At 41.1% G+C, this 25,699-nt stretch overlaps 2 protein-coding genes across 4 annotated transcripts in view; one reads left to right on the top strand and one right to left on the bottom strand.

Moving 5' to 3' along the window:
- Positions 1-1,715: 1,715 nt before the first annotated feature.
- On the bottom strand, positions 1,716-3,619 carry LOC133510201 (transmembrane protein 229B-like). Its single transcript, XM_061837986.1, has 2 exons — positions 3,514-3,619; positions 1,716-2,185 (listed from the first exon to the last, which is right to left on the bottom strand). Exons 1-2 carry the CDS (start codon positions 3,593-3,595, stop codon positions 1,716-1,718), a joined length of 552 nt encoding a protein of 183 aa, XP_061693970.1. The 5' UTR covers positions 3,596-3,619.
- A 3,445-nt stretch (positions 3,620-7,064) lies between these two features.
- Positions 7,065-25,699, top strand: part of ttc7a (tetratricopeptide repeat domain 7A) — a 43,721-nt gene continuing 25,086 nt past the window's right edge. The window contains exons 1-16 of one of the 3 annotated variants that reach the window (XM_061837657.1): positions 7,065-7,186; positions 7,755-7,941; positions 10,777-10,940; positions 11,100-11,268; positions 14,314-14,444; positions 14,628-14,743; positions 15,627-15,705; positions 15,887-16,056; positions 17,195-17,258; positions 17,398-17,535; positions 18,482-18,565; positions 20,684-20,788; positions 23,154-23,271; positions 23,551-23,608; positions 24,112-24,184; positions 24,392-24,552. In XM_061837657.1, the coding sequence (XP_061693641.1) occupies positions 7,130-7,186; positions 7,755-7,941; positions 10,777-10,940; positions 11,100-11,268; positions 14,314-14,444; positions 14,628-14,743; positions 15,627-15,705; positions 15,887-16,056; positions 17,195-17,258; positions 17,398-17,535; positions 18,482-18,565; positions 20,684-20,788; positions 23,154-23,271; positions 23,551-23,608; positions 24,112-24,184; positions 24,392-24,552 (1,874 nt within the window). In that variant the 5' untranslated portion in view covers positions 7,065-7,129. Of the gene's footprint in view, positions 7,187-7,584; positions 7,942-10,776; positions 10,941-11,099; positions 11,269-14,313; positions 14,445-14,627; positions 14,744-15,626; positions 15,706-15,886; positions 16,057-17,194; positions 17,259-17,397; positions 17,536-18,481; positions 18,566-20,683; positions 20,789-23,153; positions 23,272-23,550; positions 23,609-24,111; positions 24,185-24,391; positions 24,553-25,699 lie in introns of those variants that run through there. The other 2 variants (XM_061837656.1, XM_061837658.1) reach the window with 2 other exon arrangements.

The following is a 25,699-nucleotide window of genomic DNA, read 5'->3' on the forward strand; positions in this document are numbered from 1 at the left end:
ATTATTGCATATACACAAGAAATTGATAAATAACTACAGTAGTTTTGAAATCAGAAGTCAAGGAATCGTTCTTAAGCTATTTTGAAGAAATGGAAAAAAGCTCCAAATTTATTACATATGGAAATCTGGATATTTGGTATGGATTTCTTTGGACGTACTTGACACATGATTTGCTTTCACGGTCCACATAAAATGATGCAGAGGGCCAGATCTGGCCCCTGTGCCTTGCATTTGATCCCAATACTGCAGGCGTATGACTGACTGGAGTCAGCCAACCTCAAGTCTCATCAATGTGTTTTAGTTAATACTTCCGTGCCCTATGAAAAAACCCATCTGCTTCGAATTTGCTTGGCTGAAGAAGCATTGAACTTTGAACATTGAACACATTCAACTGTGCCTCACAAAATAGAGCTCTGAGAAAAGCTATAATTAAGAATTATGTTGCATACTTAAGTTTCTCAAAAGCCTTGACCATTCATCCATTGTAAGACAGATAGCCTATAAATTGAAACGATGAAATTCTCAAGTATAAAGCATCACTTCTATACACGCCTTACTGAGTTTACATCAAAATATCCTGCGGGGGACAGCAAGAAAAAAAGCATGTCAAGACCTACTGTCCAGAGTCCAAGCTAGTCAGCAGCAACTCAGTGTTTGAACCCAACATGACTGGAATTCAAAGTTATTCACAGACCGGGATTTTGCCCAAACGGTTGCCAACGAACTTTTGGACAACTTTTTGCATAAAGGCAAGATAATCAAACAAATAAAAGACATGCCTTTGTTGGCAAGAACTGTTCAGCATCGTACCAGCATGATGGCAAATCAAATTGAATTACGTCCACAATTAATGGATGGACGTCTCAACGCCTGAATGAAAATTAATCTAATGAGGTATGAAACAGACTACAAAGCCATCAGCAAAACCATGGAGCACCAGAAGTCGTGTGAATGGTAAGAAGTACTTTTGTCATTATTGGTCAGCAACAGCATACACTTGTATTTAGTTTTAAAAATGTTGTATGGCACTCTTGGAATTACATTTTAACATATTTGGCATTTATGGTTCTACCAGCCTAAAAGGTTCCCGACCCCTTCTCTAAATTATGATAGTTTGTGATTATGAGTGCTACTGGTTGTTTTTCTCTCTATGTGCCCTGCGATTGGCTGGCAACCATTTGAGGGTGTACCCGCCTCCTGGGATAGCCTCCAGCACCCCCGTGACCCTTGTGTGGAAAAGCGGCTCAGATAATGGATGGATGGGCTTCAAACAGAAGAAAATAGCCCTTTTAGTGAATTTACAAAATGAATGGATACTGTAATAATAACATATAAATTTGATATAAAAAAATACAGACTATGTGGTGCTCAATGGTTCAAATCCAAGATGTGGATTTATTTAAAAATACATTCACAATAACTTCTTGCATTGGTACATTGGGTGCAAATGCTGTAAATAACCTTAGCCATCTTCAATTAGTTGTACATTCAATAAATGAATAAAAATGTTGTTCCTATTTAGAAAAGAATAATAAAAACTGGACTGAAAATCCAAAAATAAATGGTTTAGTCTAACACACCCACTTAAAAAAATCCCTGAAAAATGTTTAACATTTCATCAGTGCACTTGTGTGGTTTGCTCTGAAATTAGCGCGATCAAATTCATTCAAAGCAGCTGTTGGAAGCAAATATTTCGAGATTGTAACATTAGCTGTTCACTTGAACATTCTTATCCTCAGCGTGTTCTTGATAACGTGCTGGTCTGCTATGAAGGCTGCAAAAGCCCATGGTAGTGCATACTCCAGAGTCACCAGTCCTACCAGATTGTATTTATAACCCGAGTAGTCCCAGGGACATGCCCCGAGCAGCCTGAGCCCAGTCCCCCAGCCGAACTCCCAGAGGTAGATGAACAGTGTGTAGGTTATCAGACGCAGACACAGCGGTTGATGATGAGTCAGCAGCCAGCCTCTTAGGCTCTCCATGAGGTAGATTGCAGTGGCGTACATCGGCAGCGCCCACAGGCTGCTGTACCCCATCATCCTCCTGTCCTGGACGCTGCACCAGTCCAACACAGCAGTGAAAGTCACCTCACAGAAGCAGCCGTGCAATGCATACACATAGAGACGAGCCAAAACAGAGAGGGAACGAGTTGAGGCCCTTCCGAAAACCTCTGCTGGTTCCTGTCCTGCTACCAAGAAAATTTTGTTAGTGCAACAAGTGATGGTGTGTGATCAAAAGAAAAAAAAGACAAAAAAAAAAAACAATTCAACAATTTCAAATGGTAAAATGAAAAAAAAAAAAGGTTAAATGATGCATATATAAAATTCAACTCAACCAGCTCAACTTTGTTGGGGGTGTCTGCTCCATTGCGTGCTATTTGGGGGCCAGAGCTCAGTTTGTTGGGGACTTGGACTTTGGAGTCGGAAAGCATAGGACTGAATAAAATTGCAAATGATGCCAAGACAAGCGCCAAAAATAAAAGCAGGGAGTCAAAAAGTGCTTTCCTCTGTCCTTTCGGGGATTTTGAACATTATAGTAAGACATTGCTCTTATAATTTGTCAAGTGGAACTACCCTTTTTTCCCGATAGTTTCTATTTCATTCTCATGACTCTACACACACATTCCATTTGTCGCAGATAAAGGACTAACAGTCGAGTATCCTCTCTAATTGGGATTAAGAAGACAGTGGGTCATCTTTGCGTTAAAACAAAAAAGCTCTTGCATTTAAAACTCAAAGAGAGTTTCCAACCAAAACAGATTGGGCAGCTATTGTGACTTTGTCTCTGTTTCCTTTACGAACAGTTTACTACAATGGGCTACCCTGAACCTCGCTCCATCACTACATGTTTGCGAGTGCCAGTCGATGCTACATGAACTCACCGAGTGTGAACATGAACAGCAGTTCAACACAAGTTAACATACAATGAACAGCCATAACTCTCACCTAAGGGGCCAACACCATGTGTTCTCCTCTCATGTAATATTTTCAGCTCCATCATCAAGCAGCATATGTGTTTCCCTCAGACTTTTTAATCCTGTGTGTGTGTGCACATGTATCTTGGGCTAAACATTACGCTCATCCATATTAGACAGAGGAGTGCCCAACCCCGCCTGAGATCAAAGAGAGGAAGCAAACCTGATAAAAAAAAAAAAAAAATGGCCTGCCACGAATGCCATTATTGATCGGAAAGTTGCTCAGGTGAATGTTCCCTTTCACAACTTGTACTGATACCTGCTCTAAAGCAAACATACTGTCATGTAGTGTGTAATGTGCAGAAGTTCCATGTAATGAGTCAGTTTCATTGTTCACAATCGAGCATCTAAGATAAGATATATGAGTAAGTAGTTCATGAACGTTAACAATTGTCACTCAGTATGGTCAATTCAATTGAATAAGCCAAACAAAAGTTTCATGGAGTTGTCTACTGTAGGCCTATTAACTGCAAAACAACACTACACAACACCGCAGCTTTACAGTCAAGCCAAGTGAGACGTTTCCATGAAATACTCACTTGACAAATGAAGAAATAATAAAGTCAAAGATGGCTGCATAGTCTGTGTACTTCCATGGAGGCGCGACATATACCGTAACATTAGCCTGTGAGCATGGCAGTGCCAATTTAGGATGTTTATTCAGTGTGACCACCGAAATCAGTTTGATGAATTGTAGACCTCCAGATCAGAGTCCAGGGAGTCAGTAAACATGCATGCGGAAGGAGAATATGCCACTACATCGGAGTCAATAACCGTAATGTTATCAAGCTGTCAAAGGTCGCACGCAAGTACATTAAAAACTTTGTTGTTCTCATGAGGAAAATCCTCATTTGCGGGAGAATTTTAATATGAATTCCTATATAACTTTATATAACTAATAATATTCATTTCCTAACGCCATAGACGTTGCTATGACATTCTCCGTGTAGCCGTTATTGTTTCCATGTGAACATTTTTCTGCACATGATGTTCAAAGGGACCATTTTTTGCAACTTGTTGTAGTTCATTCTTTGACAGCAATCATTTGCAATATGGCTCAGTTTGGTTGAACTGCTAAACCTGGAAAGCGACAATACTGATTAGAATAATATTAAAACAAATAAAAGTGAACCATAGTGTGGGACTGGTTAGAGTGTCTGCCTCAGAGTTCTGAGGACCCGGGTTCAAATCCCGGCCTTCCCTGTGTGGTGTTTGCATGTTCTCCTTGTACCTGCATGGGTTTTCTCCAGGCACATTGATTTCCTCCCATATCCCAAAAAGACTGTAAATTGCCCATAGGTGTCAGTGTGAGTGCGAAGGGTTCTTTGTTCACTATTCAGGGTGTACACCGCCTCCTGTCCAAAGCGAGCTGGAATAGGCCCCAGCACTCCCGTGATCCTTGTGAGGATAAGTGTTTCAGTTTAGGTTCAGTGTGAAGGGAGGAAATGTGCAATCAATAAATTATATACGTATATATATTACATATTATAAATTAAGTCATATATGAATTCAATTTAACAAAAAAAAAATGTTTCCAAAAGTCCTCCACTGCAATCTCCTTGCCTCATCATTTCCAACTCACTACCAAAGTTTGTATCCTGGTGGTGGCAGTTGCGTGAGTGCGTATGTGTGTGTGTGTGTGTGTGTGTGTTTGTGTGTGTGTGTGTGTGTGTGTACAAACAAACACCACTGTCCAGAAGGATGATGTCCTCACGTCCACTGTCCTTAGATGTCATTCGGTGACCTACAGTACAAATAGCACTGTGGAATGGCCAATATTAAACGTGTGGCAAGTTGAAGATTTTGTGGGGTGTGTCCCCCATTAGTCACAGAAAAAAACTTACCCATTTTACTATTTTTGTACTCAGGCCACAGCTTTGTGTTAGATGTAAGATATTTCTCTGGTGCCATCTTGTGGCAACTTGGTGCCAAGCAGTTACAGTTTGTTGAACTGAGGGAAGGAGCTTGACTTTTTAGGCCTAAAATAATAAACAAACAGGCTTTGCTACTACCTGGTGTCATCTAGATCCAATTACAAACCTTTTGGGTTGCATTTGCTCGCTTCACTGTGATGACAAATCTCATGAGAAATAACTGGAATATGGAAAAAAATAAACACTTTCTTCTATTGACTGTAGATAGAAATTAATCTTACCAGTAAGAATTATTTTTAATTGCTTTACAAAGCCTGGTTAGTCACTCCTCTGAAAGTAAAAACTCAAGATGTTTTTGTATTTGAATCTGCAATACACATTTTGTTGGCCGGCGTTTGCAAAGGTGCTACCTGGCAAGAGAGAGACAGAAAAACAAATCTCATTTCCTTTATAAAGCTGCTTTTGGATAGTGCTTTCTACAAAAGAATGAAATAATCCAGTCCCACAGTGTTGGCCTGTCTCTAAGGTGGTGGGTCAGCTGGTAAAGCGTTGGCCTCACAGTTCTGAGGTCCCGGGTACTATCCCGGACCCGTGTGGAGTTCGTGTGTTCTCCCAGTGCCTATGTGACTTTTCTCCGGGCACTCCGGTTTCCTCCCACATTCCAAAAACATGCAACATTAATTGGACACTCTAAATTGCCCCTAGGTGTGATTGTGAGTGAGCCTCTTTGTCTCCATGTGCCCTGCAATTGGCTGGCGACCAGTTCAGGGTGTACCCCGCATCCTGCCCGTTGACAGCTTGGAAAGGCTCCAGCACTCCCTGCGACCCTTGTGAGGATAAGCGGCTAAGAAAATGAATGAATGGATCTTTCTCCCTGTAGTTCGCTTGAGTCTACCTGTGGTTGATTTGAAAGTGATGATTGATCACAAAGTTTCACTGGTTTTGAGCAGAAGTGACACAGCATTTGTTGATATTCAGCACAATGTTCAATAATCTTAGCAATGGTGCCGCTTACGTGTGATAAAACAGGCAAAAACAGTGACTACAATGATCATACTGGCAGAATTATAATAATTTAAACAAAATATATCACAAAATAATCTGACAAAAATTGAAACACTGAAATTGACATTGACACTTTATTAAGCGCTGCAGATCGTGTCCATAAATTTGTGTTTGATCAGCTATAAATCAATGAATAATTATGTGAACTATTTTCTGAAATGACTCCATTGAGGCAGCACAGTGGGGCAGCTGGAAAGTGTTGGCCTCACAGTTCTGAGGACCCAGGTTTAATCCCAGAGTTTGCATGTTCTCCCCATGCCTGTGTGGGCTTACTCCGGGCACTCTGGTTTCCTCCCACATTCCAAAAACATGCAACATTAATTGGACACTCTAAATTGCCCCTCGGTGTGATTGTGAGTGCGGCTGTTTGTCTGTCTTTATGCACCCTGCGATTGGCTGACAACCAGTTCAGGGTGTACCCCACCTCCTGCCCGTTGACAGCTGGGCTAGGCTCCAGGACTCTCGCAACCCTTGTGAGGATAAGCAGCTAAGAAAATGTATGGATGTATGGATGAATGGACTTCATTGATACATTTCACTCACCAAATGATTTTAGAATTAAAGTGGTTTATCATATTTGTGGCATCATGAATACAACATGGACAGGTTCTGTGAACGTACAACATTCTCTTTGAATATGTACAGTATATTATAAAACACTTTTTTTCTTTATTTGTATGTGCCAACTGGAGCAGTGTATTATGGAAAGAAAACATTTTCCCCACAATTTTCAGTCCAAACTACACATCCTCTCATTTTAGGTAGTGATAAATTGATTGTCATCTTAATGTTATTTCAGTAGTGTACTTTCATACAAAAAGTGAAAATTATTTAAAGTCTTTATTAATTTATTTTTATCATCGTACATTTTCACAATTCAAATTAGGTGGGAATTGGCCTTTGAAATGTTTTAATATTGAATTGTAGCATTGTAGTAAATGCATAAATCAAGTACATTTTCAAGTTATGAATTGAATGTATAACTGTCAATTTTCCCATTTTTAAATGTTAATATTTTAGAACGGCCACGTGCAAGAAAAAGGATTAAGGGTGGAAATAGCCGTTCACTCCTCTGAATTAGGTCGAGCGTCGTGTTGCGCGTGTCAGTTCAACAGCAGGTGACGCCAAGGAGCCTCTCGGGCCACGCAACCTGCAAGAGGCAAACTACTTTACTGAGAAGAAAAGAAAAAAAAAAAAGGATCTTCACTGCAAGCAAATGTCCAGTTTTCAGAAAGAAAATGACCCAGCAAAATCCCTCCTCAGAAGACTCGAGGTTTTACTATCTTTTATGAAGTAGCTGGCATATACTTGATAGTTTGTGAGATTGTGTCTGCATAGGCGAGCTGTACTGTAACTTAATGTATGTATGTATTTATGGTGTGTGTTTGTCCATCTCTCTCTTTCCCTCTTCTGCTGTTATTTGTTACTTTGTTTTCGCTGAACCTAACCCCGTCGGCAAACACTGTTACATCCAACCCACCAAAGTGGGAATGTGGCTCATTTTCAGTGAGACCACCCATTTACTGTCCCCATCCGTATATTGCATTGCACATAGAAGCGGTTGCATTGCTCTTTCTTCCGTGTCTAGCTGATCCACTTAAGGTGTTAACTGAAGATTAAGAGCAGCTACCGTCACTCCTGACTCCTTAAACCACACATTTATTTTGTTGAAACTACTAAATATTGTTATTCTTATTTCTAATTGAATGAAATACACAGTAATAACAGCCTTGTTCCATAGAGAAACATCAAACTACTCCCCAACACACAAACACACTCATGCACACCCACACACACACACACACACAGACTCCAGATTACATATTTATTTCTCCTGCAAGTCTGCAGTCACTCCCATGGTGTCCGGGGAGTACAGTCAGCACCGGGACCGAGCTGCCATGGCCTCCCGGATCTCGTTCACCCAGCTGCGCTTGGAAGCGGAGCTGGATCGGTACCGGGCTGAGTGCCAGTGGGACAAGATTCCTCCTATCGTCGAACACATGCAGGCTGCGCGAATGCACGAAGAGGGTGAGCTCACTTCACCCAAAGCTTTACTTTACAGACAGACATTTTACAGTATGATATCCAAATAGAATTTTGTTTGTTTCTTTTACTGTGGCCGAGCAGCTCCTTATCTCAGAACTCTTCTGATATATTGTGACTAGTATGTACAGTACACAAGTTGAACTTTGTACTTTTGACAAGGTCCAGTGCCTGTCAAATATAAAGGGCTCATATCGTCCACCTCGGAGTTTTTGTTTTTCTATAGGGGCGTGAGACTTGTCAGACTTTTCGTGTGTGTGTGTGTGTGTGTGTGGTGTGTGTGTGTGTGTGTGTGTGTGTGTGTGTGGAATTTCCTGTGAAATGTTTATCATGGGCAGCACGTTGGCGCAGCTGTAAATTGTTTTGTCTCAGTCCTCACAGTTCTGAGGACTGGGGTTCAAATCCCGGCCCCGGCTGCTTGGAGTTTCCATGGCCTCCCAGTGCCTATGTGGCTTCTGTCCGGGTACTCTGGTTTCCTCCCACATTCCAAAATCATGCAACATTAATCGGACACTCTAAATTGCCCCGAGGTGTGATTGTGAGTGCGGCTGTTTGTCTCGATGTGCCCTGAGATTGAATGCCAACCTGTTCAGGGTGTACGCAGCCTCCTGCCCATTGACAGCTGGGATAGGCTCGGGCACTCCCGCGACCCTCATGAGGATAAGCGGCTAAGAAAATGGATGAAAGGGTGGATGTTTATTATACATAACCTTGTAATGTTACCAACCTCAATGTGCAAAATTTGTATTGATAGTTAGGACCCAAATTACTCATGGCCAAATTCTGAGTTCAAATGAATTTTAGAAAGACAAACTCATACATGACATGAGTCAATATCACTGTCACCAGAATCCATTGCCACTCGCACCACCATTTCAGGCCTCACTGAAGAAAGGCAAAATGCTGGTAGTAATGTGACTGAAAACAGAGGCTCAGCAGCTCCCCCATACTGACAGGGTGGACTTTGCAAAATTTTCAATGTGATCATGCAAAGAGACTGCACATGACTCATTTTGTCAAATAACTTGCCGTGTAAAATAAAAGCATTGAAAAAATAGAATTTAGTATAGTTTAACGATTTATTACGGTCATTGTAATTACCAGAGAAGTGTGTGCGACTTGTAGAAATCACATATATTCAGTGGCAGGTGATGTTTCGGACCTGGGCCTTCAAAAAGGGCTCAAATTACCAAATCACCTATTAATACAACCACTATCATGTCATTGAAAAAATAGAATTTATTATAGTTTAACGATTTATTACAGTCATTGTAATTACCAGAGAAGTGTGTGCGACTTGTGGAAATCACATATATTCAGTGGCAGGTGATGTTTCGGACCTGGGCCTTCAAAAAGGGCTCAAATTACCAAATCACCTATTAATACCACCACTATCATGTCACTTAATAATGTACAAAAACACAATAATTAAAGTGTAGCCTTGTGTGGCATTACTGCAAGAGAGCGAATGAGACAACTGGAGAATGATAGGCTTCCTAAAACGAGCCATTTGCTTGAGAGAGAGAGAGAGAGAGAGAGGGAGAGAGAGGGGGGGGATAGAGAAACTGCATATTTGAGAGTGACTACAACTATTACTAAAGCAAGAAACCTATCGTGATACATTTAGATTCCAGTAGAGTACATCAACTCTTAAAACTGTACAAATGTCTACACAACAATATAGCAGTTTTCGTGACATAACTGAAACAAACAAAAAACTTTCAATAACATAACTGTACTCTCCAGAGATTCACTTTATTTATACTGAAGAGAAAACCCAAATTCCTCAGTGTCTCAGCGATATGCTGTGGTAGTCGTCAGACCTGGCAGCACTCACAACTAGCTAGTTGTTGCTGCTCTGGATGTGAAGCAAATTAACCCTTTCCTGGGTAGGAACAAGCTGATTGCCCTGTCGTCATAATGTTAATTTTTTCTTAAAAAGTCGAAATTAATTTTTTGTCATGTCATCCAATTGTTTCCAATGGAGCATCCACCAAATGCTCGATATCCCGAAGGTCTTGGGCAGATTACATCGACATAGCATCACATAGAAGCTGAAATCTGATCGGACAAAAAAAAAAAAAAGAACATCACTGGAATGTCAAGACACAATATAGACTGTTGGAAATAAATCAATACAATTGCATCTAAATTGTAAATTTATGTAAGTGCTTCTGATCGTGTTTAAGTCAGCACAGGAGCCCTGAACGTCTCTACTGAGTGCCACAGTGTACCGGTACATCTAAAAAAAAATTAAATAATAGGAAGGAAATACATACCACAAAAAAATATTTTATTCCACTACGTGCAAGTAAATACAGTAACTTCAATCTGACAAGGCCTCTTTAGACAACAAATCATTTAGGCAATTCCCAAATCTGTTCAATTCGGGCAGCTGTGGCCTAAACCTTAAATTAGGTAGGTCCGGTTTTGAGTGCATGCACATCCTTTCATTTGTTCACGTCATTTTAGTCTCATGAAACGAAGTGGTAAAGTATGTCAAGACATAAACACTGCTCACTGAACTGGCACTGGAACACAAGCAAAACACTGAACAGAGTGTGTATACTGGAAAATCACCCAGTCTACTCTATCTCTAAACTGTATGCAGCCTTCTGATTTAGTGGTCCCATTCTAAAATGTCATCGAAGATAGAAACAATGGCGTTAAACTGTTTCTATTCCTGATCTTGAACAATATCTAATGAACTGGTTGTAATGTATTAAAAAAGGACTGATGACTTATTTTGAGCGTAGAGTTTCAAGAGACTCTCTTCACCATGGATTTGTTTTATTTTATTTTTAATTATCCTGCCTTCAGATGACTATGGGACACTGCTGTTAGCTGAAGCCCTGCTGGAAGAGTCCCTGCAGGAAAATGGGGACCTGTTAAGGAAGTCCACACCTTTGATAGACAAGATGCAACCAAGATTATGCCGGGCCAAAAACTACCTCAACATCATCCTGAGCCGAGGCCGTCTCACTGTGAGTCAAGTGGGGCGATCGCTTTCCTTTTAAGAGCTATTTCATTCATGTGTCCCTATCAAGCTTACACGATTTAACCCCAGTCAGTTTTTTTTTAAGTCGAAGCAACCAAAAAAAGCAATCTATACCATTCTCTGCTTTCCCCTCTTTGTCCTTCAGCCCCGGTATTTGAACGAGGCTCTGCTGCTGATGGCCAAAGTGCACTATGTGCAGGGCTGTCACCGGGATGCCCAGGGAATGTGCGCAAGGGTGGGACTGGAAGAGCTGACACAGGAAAACCAACCCACCTACCACCTCCGCTTACTGGCCGAGGCCTTTGTAATTAAAGGTACTACGAACATATTTGTATCCACCAGTTTTTATACATTTGATCACTTAACTCTCAGCATGTCTGTTATGGTACAAAGGAGTACGCATTGGGTAGGGCCTGACCCAAAAACGCTGTCCACAATGACACCCTGAGCTGCGTGTTTCTTTTTCCAGACGGACACAAATGTTCACAAAATCATTTTAAAGTCCTGCTTAATAGCCTACTAATTAGAGCTTATGGTAGTTTAGCAGAATACAACTCACAACTTTAAGATAAAAAAATATCTGTCTTAATCTGTAAATAAACACTTTTATTCTGCAACAGTTCCACTTGAAACCTGAATCCCTCACAAATACGGTATCTGTCTGGATCAAAAGGTAGAGAAGAAATAGATTGAAGCACCACTTTCTTTGCCTGTGAATTTCATGGTTCTATAGTTTTGTTTTACTTTGTTAAACAGAAATGAAGAAAGAGCCTCAAGTTCCAAACTTGAACATTTCTCCATACCTGAATCATTCTCTCAGCTCTCCATGACTTATTGAGCTGTCTGAACGAGAAAGGGCGCACTATGGCGTTGTTATTCTATTACTTTTGTCTGGGTTGGAACATTGAAGGCACAGGTTTCAAACAGCAGGCCTGCAACATCATTTTAGGTGGCCCACAGAGGCAAACCATGTGAGTCAACTCTCAAAATTCTTGCTTAAATCTGTACTGATTGCCATATGTAATAAATAAAGCAGTTTTGCTTACCAAATCCTTTTTAACACTGATTTTAGCATTGGTTGAACAAACAATTATCATTTACTTTAGTTATGCATGAATTTGCAATTCAGGTTTTTATGGATACACAGACATAACAGCCCTGTGACGGAAACTGTATCGACAAAGTGACCCGTGGGAAAAATGTTACCCTACTTGAAAATCTTACAATATCTATCTGTTTAAGGCTAATTGTCAACCTTTTTCCTTCCATCCTTTATTTTTTGGCTCCCCATTGCAAGTATTTTTGTTGTTGTTGTTGAATGGACGGTTGCACAGTACTGTACAGTATATGAGGCATCAGGACACAAACTACATTCATTTTTAAGCTCAAACTGTCAGCCAATACATAGATACTTGTACTCACTCTCAGGTACGTAGTGTACTATGGAAAAAGTCAAGGGTAGAATCCATAGAACAGGACAATATGTATAATACCGGATAATCATTTTATCATCATCATCTCATTATACCCAATATTTCCTGATGAGCAGATGTGACTTCCTTTTAGTTCCAATATAATCAGGTCACAGTCACTGGCAGATTTTAATCACATTTTGGCGTCTTGGAAAATCTTTGAAATGGTTTTAAGAAGGACTAATATACAGTGGATGATGTTCAAGGGTACAGGAGAAAGTTCAGCTATTCCTTTGGGAGTTGCTTCTCTTTCTGTAAATCTTCCAGTCCTGAAGTCTGCTTGGAATATTTTGGCGATGATGTCTATTTGAAGTACTGCTTATTTGATTAGGCTCGATGTCCTGCCTGAAGCTACTGACCATATCAGGCCTCCTTCTGGCTCAGAAAGTTGATACTGACAAGAGTTCAAATGCTTTACGGTTTACAGATAAACGGTCACAGTATTATTATTCTTTTAAACTTTGTTAAGAAGTACCAAAAAGTCAATCCTTGCTTAATCTCAGACAGTTTTCTGGATAAAGGTTGCATTGGATTTTTAAAAGGGACAAATGGGACAGGTAATATATAGATGAGGTAAAAAAAAATATATATATATATATTTTTTTAAAAATATGTGAAATAGTGAATTTGAAAATAATACACTATGCACATTTTTCCATTTCATTTGTTTCAATTTAATCACGATTACTGATAATTAAAAGCAACTAATTCAATAAAATAAATTGTGTTAAATGCAGGACAAATGACCAAAAATACATTTTCTAAAAAATGACTTTTTTCAACAATCTTTTGAAAGTGAACGTTTCACGGATTCCAAAGTTAGAAGACAAACATTTTTACAATCAAGTAATTGCACACCACTGGTCTACGGAGAATGCCTGATTAGAATTACTGAAAACATAACGAATGGTAGTGTATACACTGATGAAGAATATACACAATAGGATCCATCCATCCATCCATCCATCCATCCATTTCTCACCACTTTGTCCAGTTCAGCCGGGGGGATCTCGAGCCATCACCGGGCCAGCCCAGACCATTGATATAGTCTCTCCAGCGTGTCTTGGGTCCATTCACCTGTCCATCTACTGTTCCATTCTTCCCTGACAAAGCCCCATAGATACTGTAGCCCTTCACTTGGGGCAGTATGTCTCGCTCAACCCGGAGAAGACCCTCCATCCTTTTCTGAGTGAAGACCAGATAGGGAGCTGCTTATTTTCACTCCAACTGCCTCAAATTTGGACCCCGAGCGCTCCGGCAAGAGTTGAAGATCGCGGCTAGATGAAGCCACCCCGATTACAAGCCATGTATTCAACATACATGGTTAATAGTTCCCCCTTACCTTTTTATAAAATCACATTTATGAATTATAGCGCTACTTCTTTTCAAGTCATAGATTTCAATTTTAATTTCTGTTGAAATTTAATCCATGCAAGTCAATTTCCGCAACACAAGCAGAACATAAAAGTAAGTAAGCCAGTCTACACTAGACTGACTCAGCCCTATTGAACACATTTTTTTCTTTTTCTTCCCAAACGCCAAACGAGCCCCATATGGAATTCGGGTCTGTGGGACCTGTTTTGTGTTTCCAGTCCCAAACAGAAAACGGGAATTTATTTCTGGCACGCAGTACCTATTTACATCAGTCATTGCATCCATCCATCCATCCATCCATCCATCCATCCATCCATCCATCCATCCATCCATCCATCCATCATCAATACACAGTGACTCACTGGCCTGCCTGCTGCCCCACATTCTTTTTAACCTTCATTTATCGATTTATACGCTAAAGCTGCAGAAAGAATGATTATCGAGTGACAATTTTAGTGTGTCATACTGTTTTGCTTTTTAAATTCCTGACTGTGGCATCTGCATGGGTTCCAGGGCTTTCTTTGGACCACCAGGCACTTTCATCAGTGTCCCGTATCCGTCTATTGGAGAGGGAGGAGGAGAGTCTGTCCTGTTTCCTCATGGCCTGCGATGCGGCTCTGTCCTATCTGCAAGAGCTCGATAAGGTGCATCTTACAAGCATTTTGGCAGCGGCATTTCAGTTAAGCACAGAATTGTTAGCGCACCTTTGACTGTTGCCCATGCTGATGGATGGAGACATCGTTTTAATAAAGTCAATAAAATCTCACTTGTTGACTTGGATGTTGGTAAGTTTCTAACATTCCCTTGCTGTAAACATTTATTTGCAGACAGTTACGACGCCCCAGACAAAGACATCCAAAGTTTTGCCACCCGTGGACTTTGACCTGGGTTTCTTCCTACAGGCAGCCCTCCAGAGTGCTTACCTGTGTTTGCTGCAGAGAGGGTGAGTTCATGCACACAGACACACAAATCCAGATACTGATGTACTTCTCGGTGACTGCAGAGCAAAGTGTGACTAGGAGAATTTAAGCAGTGAATTATTTACTGGATGCGTTAGAAAATTTCCCCAGTAGGCGTCAGTATTGCTCCTCGACTTACTAGAAGGGTTGCCTCTTATTAAGTGACGTTCAAACTGCACGGCTATGATAATGATGCAGAGTCAAACGTTTTATGTATAGGAATAATTTTCGCCCGAATTTAATATCAAAAATCGCTTAAGTATGCATATCCTTTCTGACATTTTGTACCATTCTGACGGTAATAGTACAGTAATGTCTAGCATAAACAAAAGAATTCCAGTAAACTACATACAACTGAATGATAGTGGATATACTTGCATTGAGGACGTCTATGAATCCATCCATCCATTTTCTTTTGCTGCTTATCCTCAAGAGGGTCGTGGGGAGAGTGCCGGAGCCTATCCCGGCTGTGAAAGGGCAGGAGGCGGGGTACACCCTGAACTGATTGCCAGCCAATCGCAGGGCACATCAAGACAAACATCCACACTCACAATCACAATTTAGAGAGTACAATTAATGTTGCATGTTTTTGGTATGTAGGAGACAAACCACAGTGCCCAGAGAAAAGCCACACAGGCACGGGGAGAACATGCAAACTCCACACAGGCGGGGTCAGGATCAAACCCGGGTCCTCAGAACTGTGAGGCCAACTCTTTATCAGCTGCGCCGACATAAGGCCACTTCTATGAATAATTCCATATTTTCTGTTTGCATAGCAATGTCTTTTCTCAACAGCTCATCCTTTAACGTGTTTTTATTTTAATGCTTTCCAATTGGAAAATCACCAAAATAACTTCTGTTTGCTAGTCATCTAGCACAAGGTGCCCACCAACTACGTCGTGTGATGAGGGTGGTCGAGTCACGAGGGTCTCAGGGTTTCAGGAAGGTGAGCTGCCTCACATAAAGATGCAAAGGATGGAATCTAATTGCAATGTTAGTGTATTCTACACAAAAAACACAGACTTTGAATGGGACAGCATGAGTCAGCATAGTGTTGGCAAAATGCTGTCCCCTCGTGAGTAATTCAAAACAGTTAGACTGCTAATACTGTTTTAATACGTGACCAGGCTGCTGCGAGGAAGCTCGCGGAGGTGCTGCTGAGCTCAGTGACTGAGGACAGTTACTGGCCCCCACTGGGCCCCCCACCCTCTGCCTGGCTCCGGAGAGAGGGAGCCGCCACCTTCAAAGATGCGCTCTACCCCACCATCAAACCACCACAGCGTTACATGACTGACAGGTTTCGACGCTTTTGCTTTGCTTTTCACATCACCGTGCTTCTTCGTATTGATTTTGACGAGTTCAAGAAAAATTGTTATCCAGATCCAGTTCTGTTTCTATATTTTCACATTGGAGTCATCACAAGTTGCCATTCCTTATTAGAAAATCTTAGTACCGACATCCAAGCAAATTTATAGTACTGGGAATAGACCGCAATTAGTTCTTTGGTGTTAATGAACTTTTTCAAGGCAACTTTGACATAGTTAAAATATGATGTAGTTGAGAGGATTACTGTAAAATTACAAATCAATTGGCGCATGGATCAAAGAAGAGCTGTTTGAATTTGGTGAGAATCTGGATACAATTACAGATACGAGAAATATCGTAGAAATATCATAACCCAATGTAAGGTTTATGCTGTTGCTGCTCTATATTAACACCATTAGTAAATAATTACCAAATTTCATTTCATTTCATAATGGTTATCACACCAGTCTGTTGAAACTTTTGAATCAAAATGACATGTTTCATGCTAAAATGCAATTATTATTATTATTATCCATTCATGTTCAAAATGGTCAAATGGGGAGAGAATCCAACGAGTCTGCATGACAGCACTTGCAATTTAACGCCCTCTTATATATTATCTGCATTTGGACACAAAAGTATGTCACCATTCCGATGACTCATCCCTGTGTCTCCCTCTCTCGTAAGGCAGACCTTGCGAGCCCTTATCCACCCACATTTTCAAAGAAAAAAAAAAAGATCTCAGTCCATGCGGAGAAGTGACACAATTCATGATGGGTAGCAGCTTCTCCAAAGTATTATTTGTCGCACTTGTGTCGTGTCATACCTCTTTTTCAAGCCCAATGGCGTCTTGACACCTTTCCTTAATAGGTTCGTGCCGAAAGTGGTCAATGAGACATATGTATGAGCTGGGAATGGAGTTATTAAAGACTGTGCGAAATATATCTGACAACATTTTGTGTAGTGGTGACACTCCTAGGGTGGCTCGTGTTGGGTTACACGCCTGGCCAGTCTGAAATCGGACTCTCTTGGCGACTCAAAATGCTGAAATGAATATACGTATGTGGGTTTGCATGTACGTCAACAAGAAAGACTTTGAATAGTCGTGTGTGTTTCTTTTGTCACTGCAGTTGCTTCTGTCCCCAGGATGTGGTAGAAGAGGCTGTGTTGCTGCTTCTCATCACAGAGTCCATGGTGAGACATAAACACACACACACACGTACATACAGTGCATGCATACTCTAGAGAAACCTTTACCATTCATGTTGTTCTCTGCATCAATTGTTGTTTTATTTTTTCTTCTCAAGGTCAAATATTTATTGTTTTATTCCAGGCCAGCGGCGATGCAGTCATCAGTCGCCTGCCTGATCAGGCCGAGGCTCGCCAGGTCACCCTGCAGAATTCGCTCTCCGTCTACGACCTTCTCACTATCGGCATGGTTAGGAGGGGGCAGGTCACTATGTTGTCTGAGGTTTGTGGAGGCACGCACATACAGTACATGTCCACTATATGTGCATGAAGTCTTGCAAATGAGTGAGAGATGTGATAGGGACAGCCTTGTCTTCACCAAACCTTTTTAATAAATGGCTTTGCCGAACTGTGCTAAAGGGATTACAGTAAGTATGTCCCTCCCTTTAAAGTCCATTTTGTTCTCTTTCTCCCACGTTCACTCCATACGCTATCCTACTTACTGCCTATCTCATTCCTATTCAATTTTGAGTTTGATCCTCTCTTAATCTCATTCTCATAAGATTTCTTACCTCTGAAAATGTGCCCTATGTGCCGGTGTAAGAAACTTAATTACCTTAAACTAAAAAGTTTGCGCTCCACCACATCAGCGGCAAATTTAAAGGACTATTTTCCAGGACCGTTGTGAGTCACGGGCCCAAATAATCATCAGGACGATTCCTCTCCCCTGTGGCACACCTGAATGTAAATGTAATCTGTAGATATGTTATGATTTGATTTTCTCATCTTGTTTACAACAGATTATTTCGAGATTTGATTTCACATAGCTACCAAGTTGGTGATTTGTGGAGCCAAGGAGACCCAAAACCTTTTTTATTTGTTCATGTCAAGTGGTTTCAACCATCTTACTAGTTGTCTGTTTTGCTGTTTAACATTTGGCAGGACTGCATGGTGAGCTGGCTGTTGCAGTGTTAAGAAATATAATAGATTTAATAGATAGTTTGTACTTAACTTGAGTTCTTCTGTACTCCACAATATCTTTTCTTCAAAAAGGAAGAAATATTGGGCAGATTTTTTTTTTTTTATATAAATATAGCTACGTATATAATAAGATCAACTGATAGTTTTACCTTGGTGGACTGGGTGCCCCCAACTGGACTTGCATACAGTACACATATTAGCTTTCTGAATATTCAACAATAGTCAATATTTTGCATTAATTCTTGCAGTGTCTGGAACGGGCAATGAAGTTTTCTTTCAATGAATTCCACCTCTGGTACCAGCTGGGCCTCTCACTCATGGCTTCTGGAAAGGTCAGGTTATTTCACCTTAAATGCCATTACCAACTTGTTTCACACTCAACTTTTTTTGCTCCAGACATCTGTCATTCCAAAACAAGGAACAAATGGTAGCAACAGATTAATGTTCATTCTTCTTGCAATGGCAGTAGGCTAAGCCACTGATAGCAATAACAAAATATTGTTTGAATAGACAAGGTGCAAAATGTACTAGCTAGCACTACACCACAATTTTCAGTGGAAACGATCCTGAAATATTGATTCCATCAGTTAACAGTGCAGAAGATATTTTCCGGACTACACGCCGCTCCGGAGTACAAGTCACACGAGACATAAAATGCATAAAAAACGAGGAAAAAAATGTATAAGTCACATTGGGGTGTAAGTCGCATTTTTGGGGGAAATGTATTTCATAAACTCCAACACCAAGAACAGACATGTCATTTAAAATTTAAATGACAAACAATTTAAAATAAAAATTGAATAGAGGCAACAACAGGCTGAACGGTATGCTTACGTTACATGACACTACTGAGAACTTGCCTGGTATGTTAACATTAACATATTAAGAGTTATTCCGATAACTATAGCATAAATAACATACTAAGAAGTTTACCAAAATCATCTGTGTCACTCCAAATACCCGGTTTTGGTTGTCACGGAAGCCCATACTTTGTCGAGCCATCCAATGACTTCCCGGAAAGTTGCATGGCGGATTCACCCGGAAGCTGTGCTCTCCATCCGTCATCCACTGCTCCCACCGCAGTGTTCAGGAACCTCTGGCTCGCGAGCCATACCTGGCTCTTTTGGTGGTTGCATAATGGCTCGCGGAGCCCTCATAACGACATACTGTACATGTGAATTCTGTCATGCAGGCAACGCAAATGACCCAGAAAAGGTTTGTCCTCGTGGAGTTGCCATAGTCCACAGGCTTCGGGTCGAATGCCGATCGTGTCAGAACTACTACGTAATAATGGAAACGCTTTTGACAAAGGTCGCGCAAAGAAAAAAATATGTGGAGTACTGAAGTTTTCAACAAGAACGGACAGCCTTTGTGGAGTGGGAGGGTTCTACTGTGATCAGATGGGGAGTATGGCAAAACACAATGTTGCCGATAAACATTTTGCCAACTTTGCATGAAAACAAGATAATCAAACGGATAAAAGACATGCCTTTGTCGGCAAGAACCGTTCACCATCGTACCATCATGATGGAAATCAAATTGAATTAAATTCACTATAAACGGACGCAAGTCTCAACGCCTACATGAAGCTTAATCTAACAATGTATGATGCACCAGAACTCGCATTAATTATAAGTACTTTTGTCATCATTGGTCAGCAACACCATAACCATGTTGTATAAAATAATCTGCAGAATATGATTTTCTCTTCAATGGCATTTTTGTTCAGTCCTTCTCAGTTGTTATAAGTTACAGCTAATGTTAAAATGCTGAATTTTCAGAAATACAGAAGTAGCAAACTATGAAAAAAACTGTAAATTATAGTCTGAAAAATACTGTTATTTTGATCATAAAAACGGCATTCCTTGCATTATTTCTTCACTCCTCTGCCACACCTTTGTGGCAGTAAGATGCTTGTTTAGCCACAGCTGCCTTGGGGCAATCTGACAAAAATGTGGCTGCCATTCTGCACGTACATCCCCCCCTGACCACCACCAAACATCTAATCCCAATTATTCGTAGGCAATGTGGGTGACGTGGGCTGACCTTGGGTAGGAATACAAACTCGCAACTGTCTGGTTGAGGGGAATATCTCCCTCTGTCTTGGCGTGTTTGTGTGCCAAAATTGATCCGGTTCCCAGTATAAATCAATGGAGAGCTCTGGAAATAAGCTACACTCAAGAAGGAGAAAAGGCCACCTCAGTGTCGTCAGTTTCGTGTCTATTTAGGGCTCAGCAGGATTATGCATATGTGTTTATGCATGTGTGCGACTGGTTTACATACACTATGTTCAGGGTGTACTCATCAGGTTTGAAGGGATCTGCGAGGGATAGCTTCCAGTAAATGGTTTTCATTCACGCGTGATACATGTCTTCTGCGTCTGCAGGATTACTGACTGCTAAATATACGCAAATCACAGTTTGTCACTGATTTATGCGTGCATATTTCAGGCGGTTGGTGCTGTGTCTGTGTTTAAAGAATGTTCCAGGATGAGACCAGAGGACCCGTTGCTGCCCCTGTTGGCTGCAAAAGTCTGCATTGGTCAGCTGCACTGGGTGAATACAACATGCAATACGCACCAATATAAAAACATATCATAATACACATAAAAGGGTGCATAGTATACCTGAGGCGCAGTTTCACTTGTCTTCTTTTAAACTTCTAAAACTTGTTTTAAGACCTGCTGAAGACCCGGTCATTTGCGGGTCACAAATCAAAAACAATCAAAACAATAATTCACACTCTCATTCACATCTATTGACAAATTTAGTCTTCACTGAAGCAAGAATGCATGTTTTGAAATGTACCTGGAGAAAACCCAGACAAGCATGGGGAGAATATGCAAACCCCACACAAGAGGGCCTCAGGTTTGGCACAGTTCTGGTTTTCATTTTGTCTTTGTAATTGCATGCGTTCTCTGGTAGTACTAAAAATTCCTTCCGCAGTCTCCAAACATGGGCGATGTCTATTCAAGATACAAGATGTCAGTGATTTACTAAATCACAAGCTATACTTTATTTGACACATGGTAACATTTACTGTCAGAGTTCAATAGACGGTTGCATTCCACGGTAAATAGTTATGATCAGCAGCTATAAAGAAAACTTATGCACATGAGACAATAGATGTACCCACATTGTCTGTACAGTTTGTGCATGTGACATTATCAAGCGCCATCACTTGTGTCACTCATGTTATCAGATTCACATTCAGGTCACTCAGGCAGACGCGCATGTCCAGAATCACGACAGCTTGGCTCGTCCTGTTGTCCATGACCTCGGCACGATCGAGAAAGTGGCATTAACGGAGGGATGTTGGCAGGGGTGGTGCGGCAGAAAGATAGAGAAAGAAAAGGATCAGATTAGAAAAGAGGAGTTTACAGGAGTGAATGTGGAGAACACATCTGCCAGTGGCTGGAGCTCATGCTAGCCCAGAGACAGTAAGGAGCTTATGGTCTTAATCACAATGGGACTCAGTGGCCATAGCGCAGTGGGGCATTACATAAATGGGCCACCATTATCTGCCATCAGATGGCCCAGACACCACCACATACAAATGTGCAATATTTTCTCCTGTGGATGCTTGTTGGAAAACACCATCACCAGGACTTCAAATCTGATGTAACCTTGACAATCCTCTGACATCACCACACCAAAACTGCATTTGTAAATTCCTGAAAAGCAGTTTTCTTTTGGTGTTTCATTACAGCATCTACCTGAAGATTGTTCGGTTGAGACCTGTCAAAGTAAGCATTTCAAGCAGACTATGTTTTGATGCTCATATCTGTGTCTACGGTTTGCTGCGATCATTAATCGCTGTGCTGCGTAAAACTCAGCCGCTAGCTTTAACACAGCGGTCATTTTATGAATTTTAAAAGATTGAATAGTAAAAGAAATTATTACACAATAAAGAGCGATGAGAAATAACCAAATACATTTTGGGGAAGGTCGGATAAATATGTGGATTAGGGATGAATACTGACACCAGGTAGGTCCACACTGACTGTATTTCAAATATTTGAGCCACCATTGCTTAGGGCAAAAACATCTTGAGATCGAGTAACTCCTCCTCCTCCTCAGTAGTTGGTGCTACACTGCCGCAGCTTCACACACTGGAAATCGTCATGCGCGATAGAACAAAGGAATTAAAGGTCTTTGTTCACATTTACCTGGCATTATTCATGCAAATGTATGCATCAAAAGAACTTGTGCTGTGGTACTCAGTATCAGTAATTACTCAAAGTGGAATACTCGCACAGGTATGTGTCTGGAAAAAAAAACAAAACTCCATAGTGTGCATATAGTTAATTAGTTTTACAGTTTCGGTTGCAATGACATCATTGGAACCATCCACCCTCCAGAATGATCATGACATCACTCAACTAACTAACTAACTAACTAAACTAACTAACTAACTACTAACTAACTAACTAACTAACTAACTAACTAACATTAGGGCGAAACATACTGTAGATATTTCACTGAGTAGATTGAGAGAAAACTTAAAACGCATATGGATAATCTGTTGACGAGACTAGCTGCGTGTAGGCAGGATTTCGACAAAGAGCAGAGAAGGGAAGAAAGAGGGCGGATGACGGCTGTCAAAGCAAACCGTTTGTTGGTGCGGTGCTCAAGCATCAGCAGCTCTCCCGCCAACGAAGTGACACACTGTTTTTCAAGCCGTGTCACCGGCGATAGCCCACAGTGTGCTGTTGCATAAGTGGGTCAGCGTTCGTGTGTCCGTCCTTCAGGTGCATCCATTTAGTAATCCCGACTGCACCCTTTGCCCCATGTTGCATCTGCCGTTTTCAATCTGTACTGACCTAACAGTCTGACGAACTGTGTGTGTGTGTGTGTGTGTTGTGTGTGTGTGTGTGTGTGTGTGTGTGTGTGTGTGTGTGTGTGTGTGTGTGTGTTTCAGTTCTCAGAAGCAGAGGCTCTGTCCCAAAGTGTGGTGGCAATGGGAGAAGGAGCTGGGGAATCTCTTTCGAGGGCCTACTTGGCTTTGGGACTCTCATACAGTTTGCAAGCTTCTGATGGTGATAATGCACAAAACAACTTTGTTCATTTTGAAACGTTTATTTAACCAACCAGATGAGAAATCTGCTCCAAGCATGCATTCTCCTTGACAATATTGAACTTGGACCAAGAAACTGAACTGCTAAAAGGCACAGGGCATAGTTGAAGATATTCTGCACTGACATTTTATAAATTCCATCCATTTGAAACAATATAACCTTTAAATTTGAACACTTAATCACATGATCCTCTGTAATATGCACTGAAATTAAACCTGCTGGTTCTGTCATTTTTCGTAGCCTCTTTGAAAGAAGATCGGAATGAATACAACAAAAAAGCACTAAGAATTATGAGAAAGTAAGTTCCAATTATTCCTCAGCTAATGGTGTATTTTCAGTCATGAAATAATACTAAAATCAATAATTATCTTATTACCAAAAGTGTTTGCTCAGCTGCCCTAATTCACTCAAGTGATATCCCATTTTTCATAAAAATGATTCTGTCCAAAGTTTTGGCCCTTTAGTTGTAGTGAGAGGCACTCTGAACTCTTAAAAAGACAATTTCTATTCAATTTCTAAAAATGCAGCAGTGCACAAAACATTGTCCACAAAGATATGGACGAGCCAGTTTGGTGTGGATCAATTCTTTAGGCTGCCACAGAGTACGGATCTCACCACCGTGTGCACACTTTGGGACAAGTTGATATGCTTAGCAAGGCAGGTGAGCGGATACTTTTGCTAATATAGTGTATCATATATACTCCATGCAGAGCTTCAAAACTCGACTAAGCTATGTAGTTTTTAGTCTGATCATTTTGGCCCAGCTTAAGCTTGCATGACTTCACGTGTGCGTCTTTGCAGGGCTAATTCATTAGACCCACAGGATGCGCACATTGCCATGTGCCTGGCGCTGCAGTTGGCGCTTGTACGGCAGGTGAAAACACACAAATACAATAACAAAAGCGCACATTGTCTCAAGATAATATGATAGTATGATAATTTGAGTTGGAATACCATGCCCTTCTTCATCTGCATTGTTTACATAGCCGTCACCATCGTTCCAGATAAAAAAAAAATTGTTGGTCTGAAGTGTACCGTACCAAATGATAAAGTTACCCTCCTGATTGCTGTGCATCTGCAGGTATCAGCAGCTATGGAACCCCTGCAGCAGGCTTTATCTATCCAAGGGGATGACTTGCACTCCCTCCACTTGCTGAGCCTTCTCCTCAGTGCTCAGAAACACCACCGCCATGCCCTGGACACCCTGGGACTGGCCCTCAGCCAACACCCCGACAACTTCAAGTAAAACCCTCAGCACCATCCCACGCACAGATGCTGCAGGAAAAAAAACTGATGCACATATCGATCAACTGGGAATAAGGCATAAAAAGTCAAGCCATCCAATTCATTTTGAGACTGCGTAGTGTTTTGACAGTGGCAGAGCGACTGAGAGCGATAAAGAGTGCGAGCCGGAGACCCTGGAAAGCCACGCAGCACCGACACTTGTCATCTTGCAGGGATAGGGTGTCTCGGCTCCACTGCCTTGGAGGCCAGTCGAACGCATGCACACACACACACACACACTCGCAATGCCTTATTTAGAAGTGCCAGAGTGAAGGCCTGCATTGCGGTACCTATTTCCCGTCATACACCCCTTAGCCTTTTAACACTGTAGCTTTGACCCACGACTGCATGTGCACTCCGAACACAGTCAGTGTTTCTATTATTTGATTAGATTTTTCCCAAACTATTTTTAAATTATATAAAATGGTACTCAATAAAATCAGCAACAAAATAGTACACAATAAGAATCAATTCATTTAGTGGAAGTCAGATTAAAATTGAAAGTAACAGTAACTGTCCGGGTCATGTGATTTTGCTCAAATTATATTAGAAGAGATTGTTGCATCATCTCTGAGACGCGTTTACTTGGCGTTTCTCGTCCCTGCAAATGTGTTCCTCAATACAGCCGTTTGGGGTCAGTATTGACCACCTCAGCCTCAGGACCACCAGACGGTGTAAATCGCTGCAACAGAAAGGCCGGAAAGAGAGTAATAATGCAGTAACACAACAACAAATTAATGTATAATTTCAGCGACACCGGGAAGGAAAATCCCCCCCCCCCCCCAAAAAAAAAAAAAAAAAAAAACACGACAGAATAGAGAATTATAGAGGGCTCTCTCTTAAGAAACTTCACTGCTTGCATATAAAATGAAATGTTATTTCTTTGTAGAGGACATAATCACACACACTAACACAGACACGCTCCTCTGGAGAGACACTTGACTACTTTTTAAAGTGCATTTACATTTAAGTGCTCCTTTTCCGTCCTAGCCAATCACCTTCACTTTTTGAGGCAGGAATCCCCTTCACCGGTGATTATGAGGTCATGGGTAGGGCATGCAGCATCAGTTGCCATTCTAAAGATGTTTTCGATTGAGTTGGAATT

Source organism: Syngnathoides biaculeatus, chromosome 12 (genome assembly GCF_019802595.1).
Source record: "Syngnathoides biaculeatus isolate LvHL_M chromosome 12, ASM1980259v1, whole genome shotgun sequence".
NCBI classification, from domain to species: domain Eukaryota; kingdom Metazoa; phylum Chordata; class Actinopteri; order Syngnathiformes; family Syngnathidae; genus Syngnathoides; species Syngnathoides biaculeatus.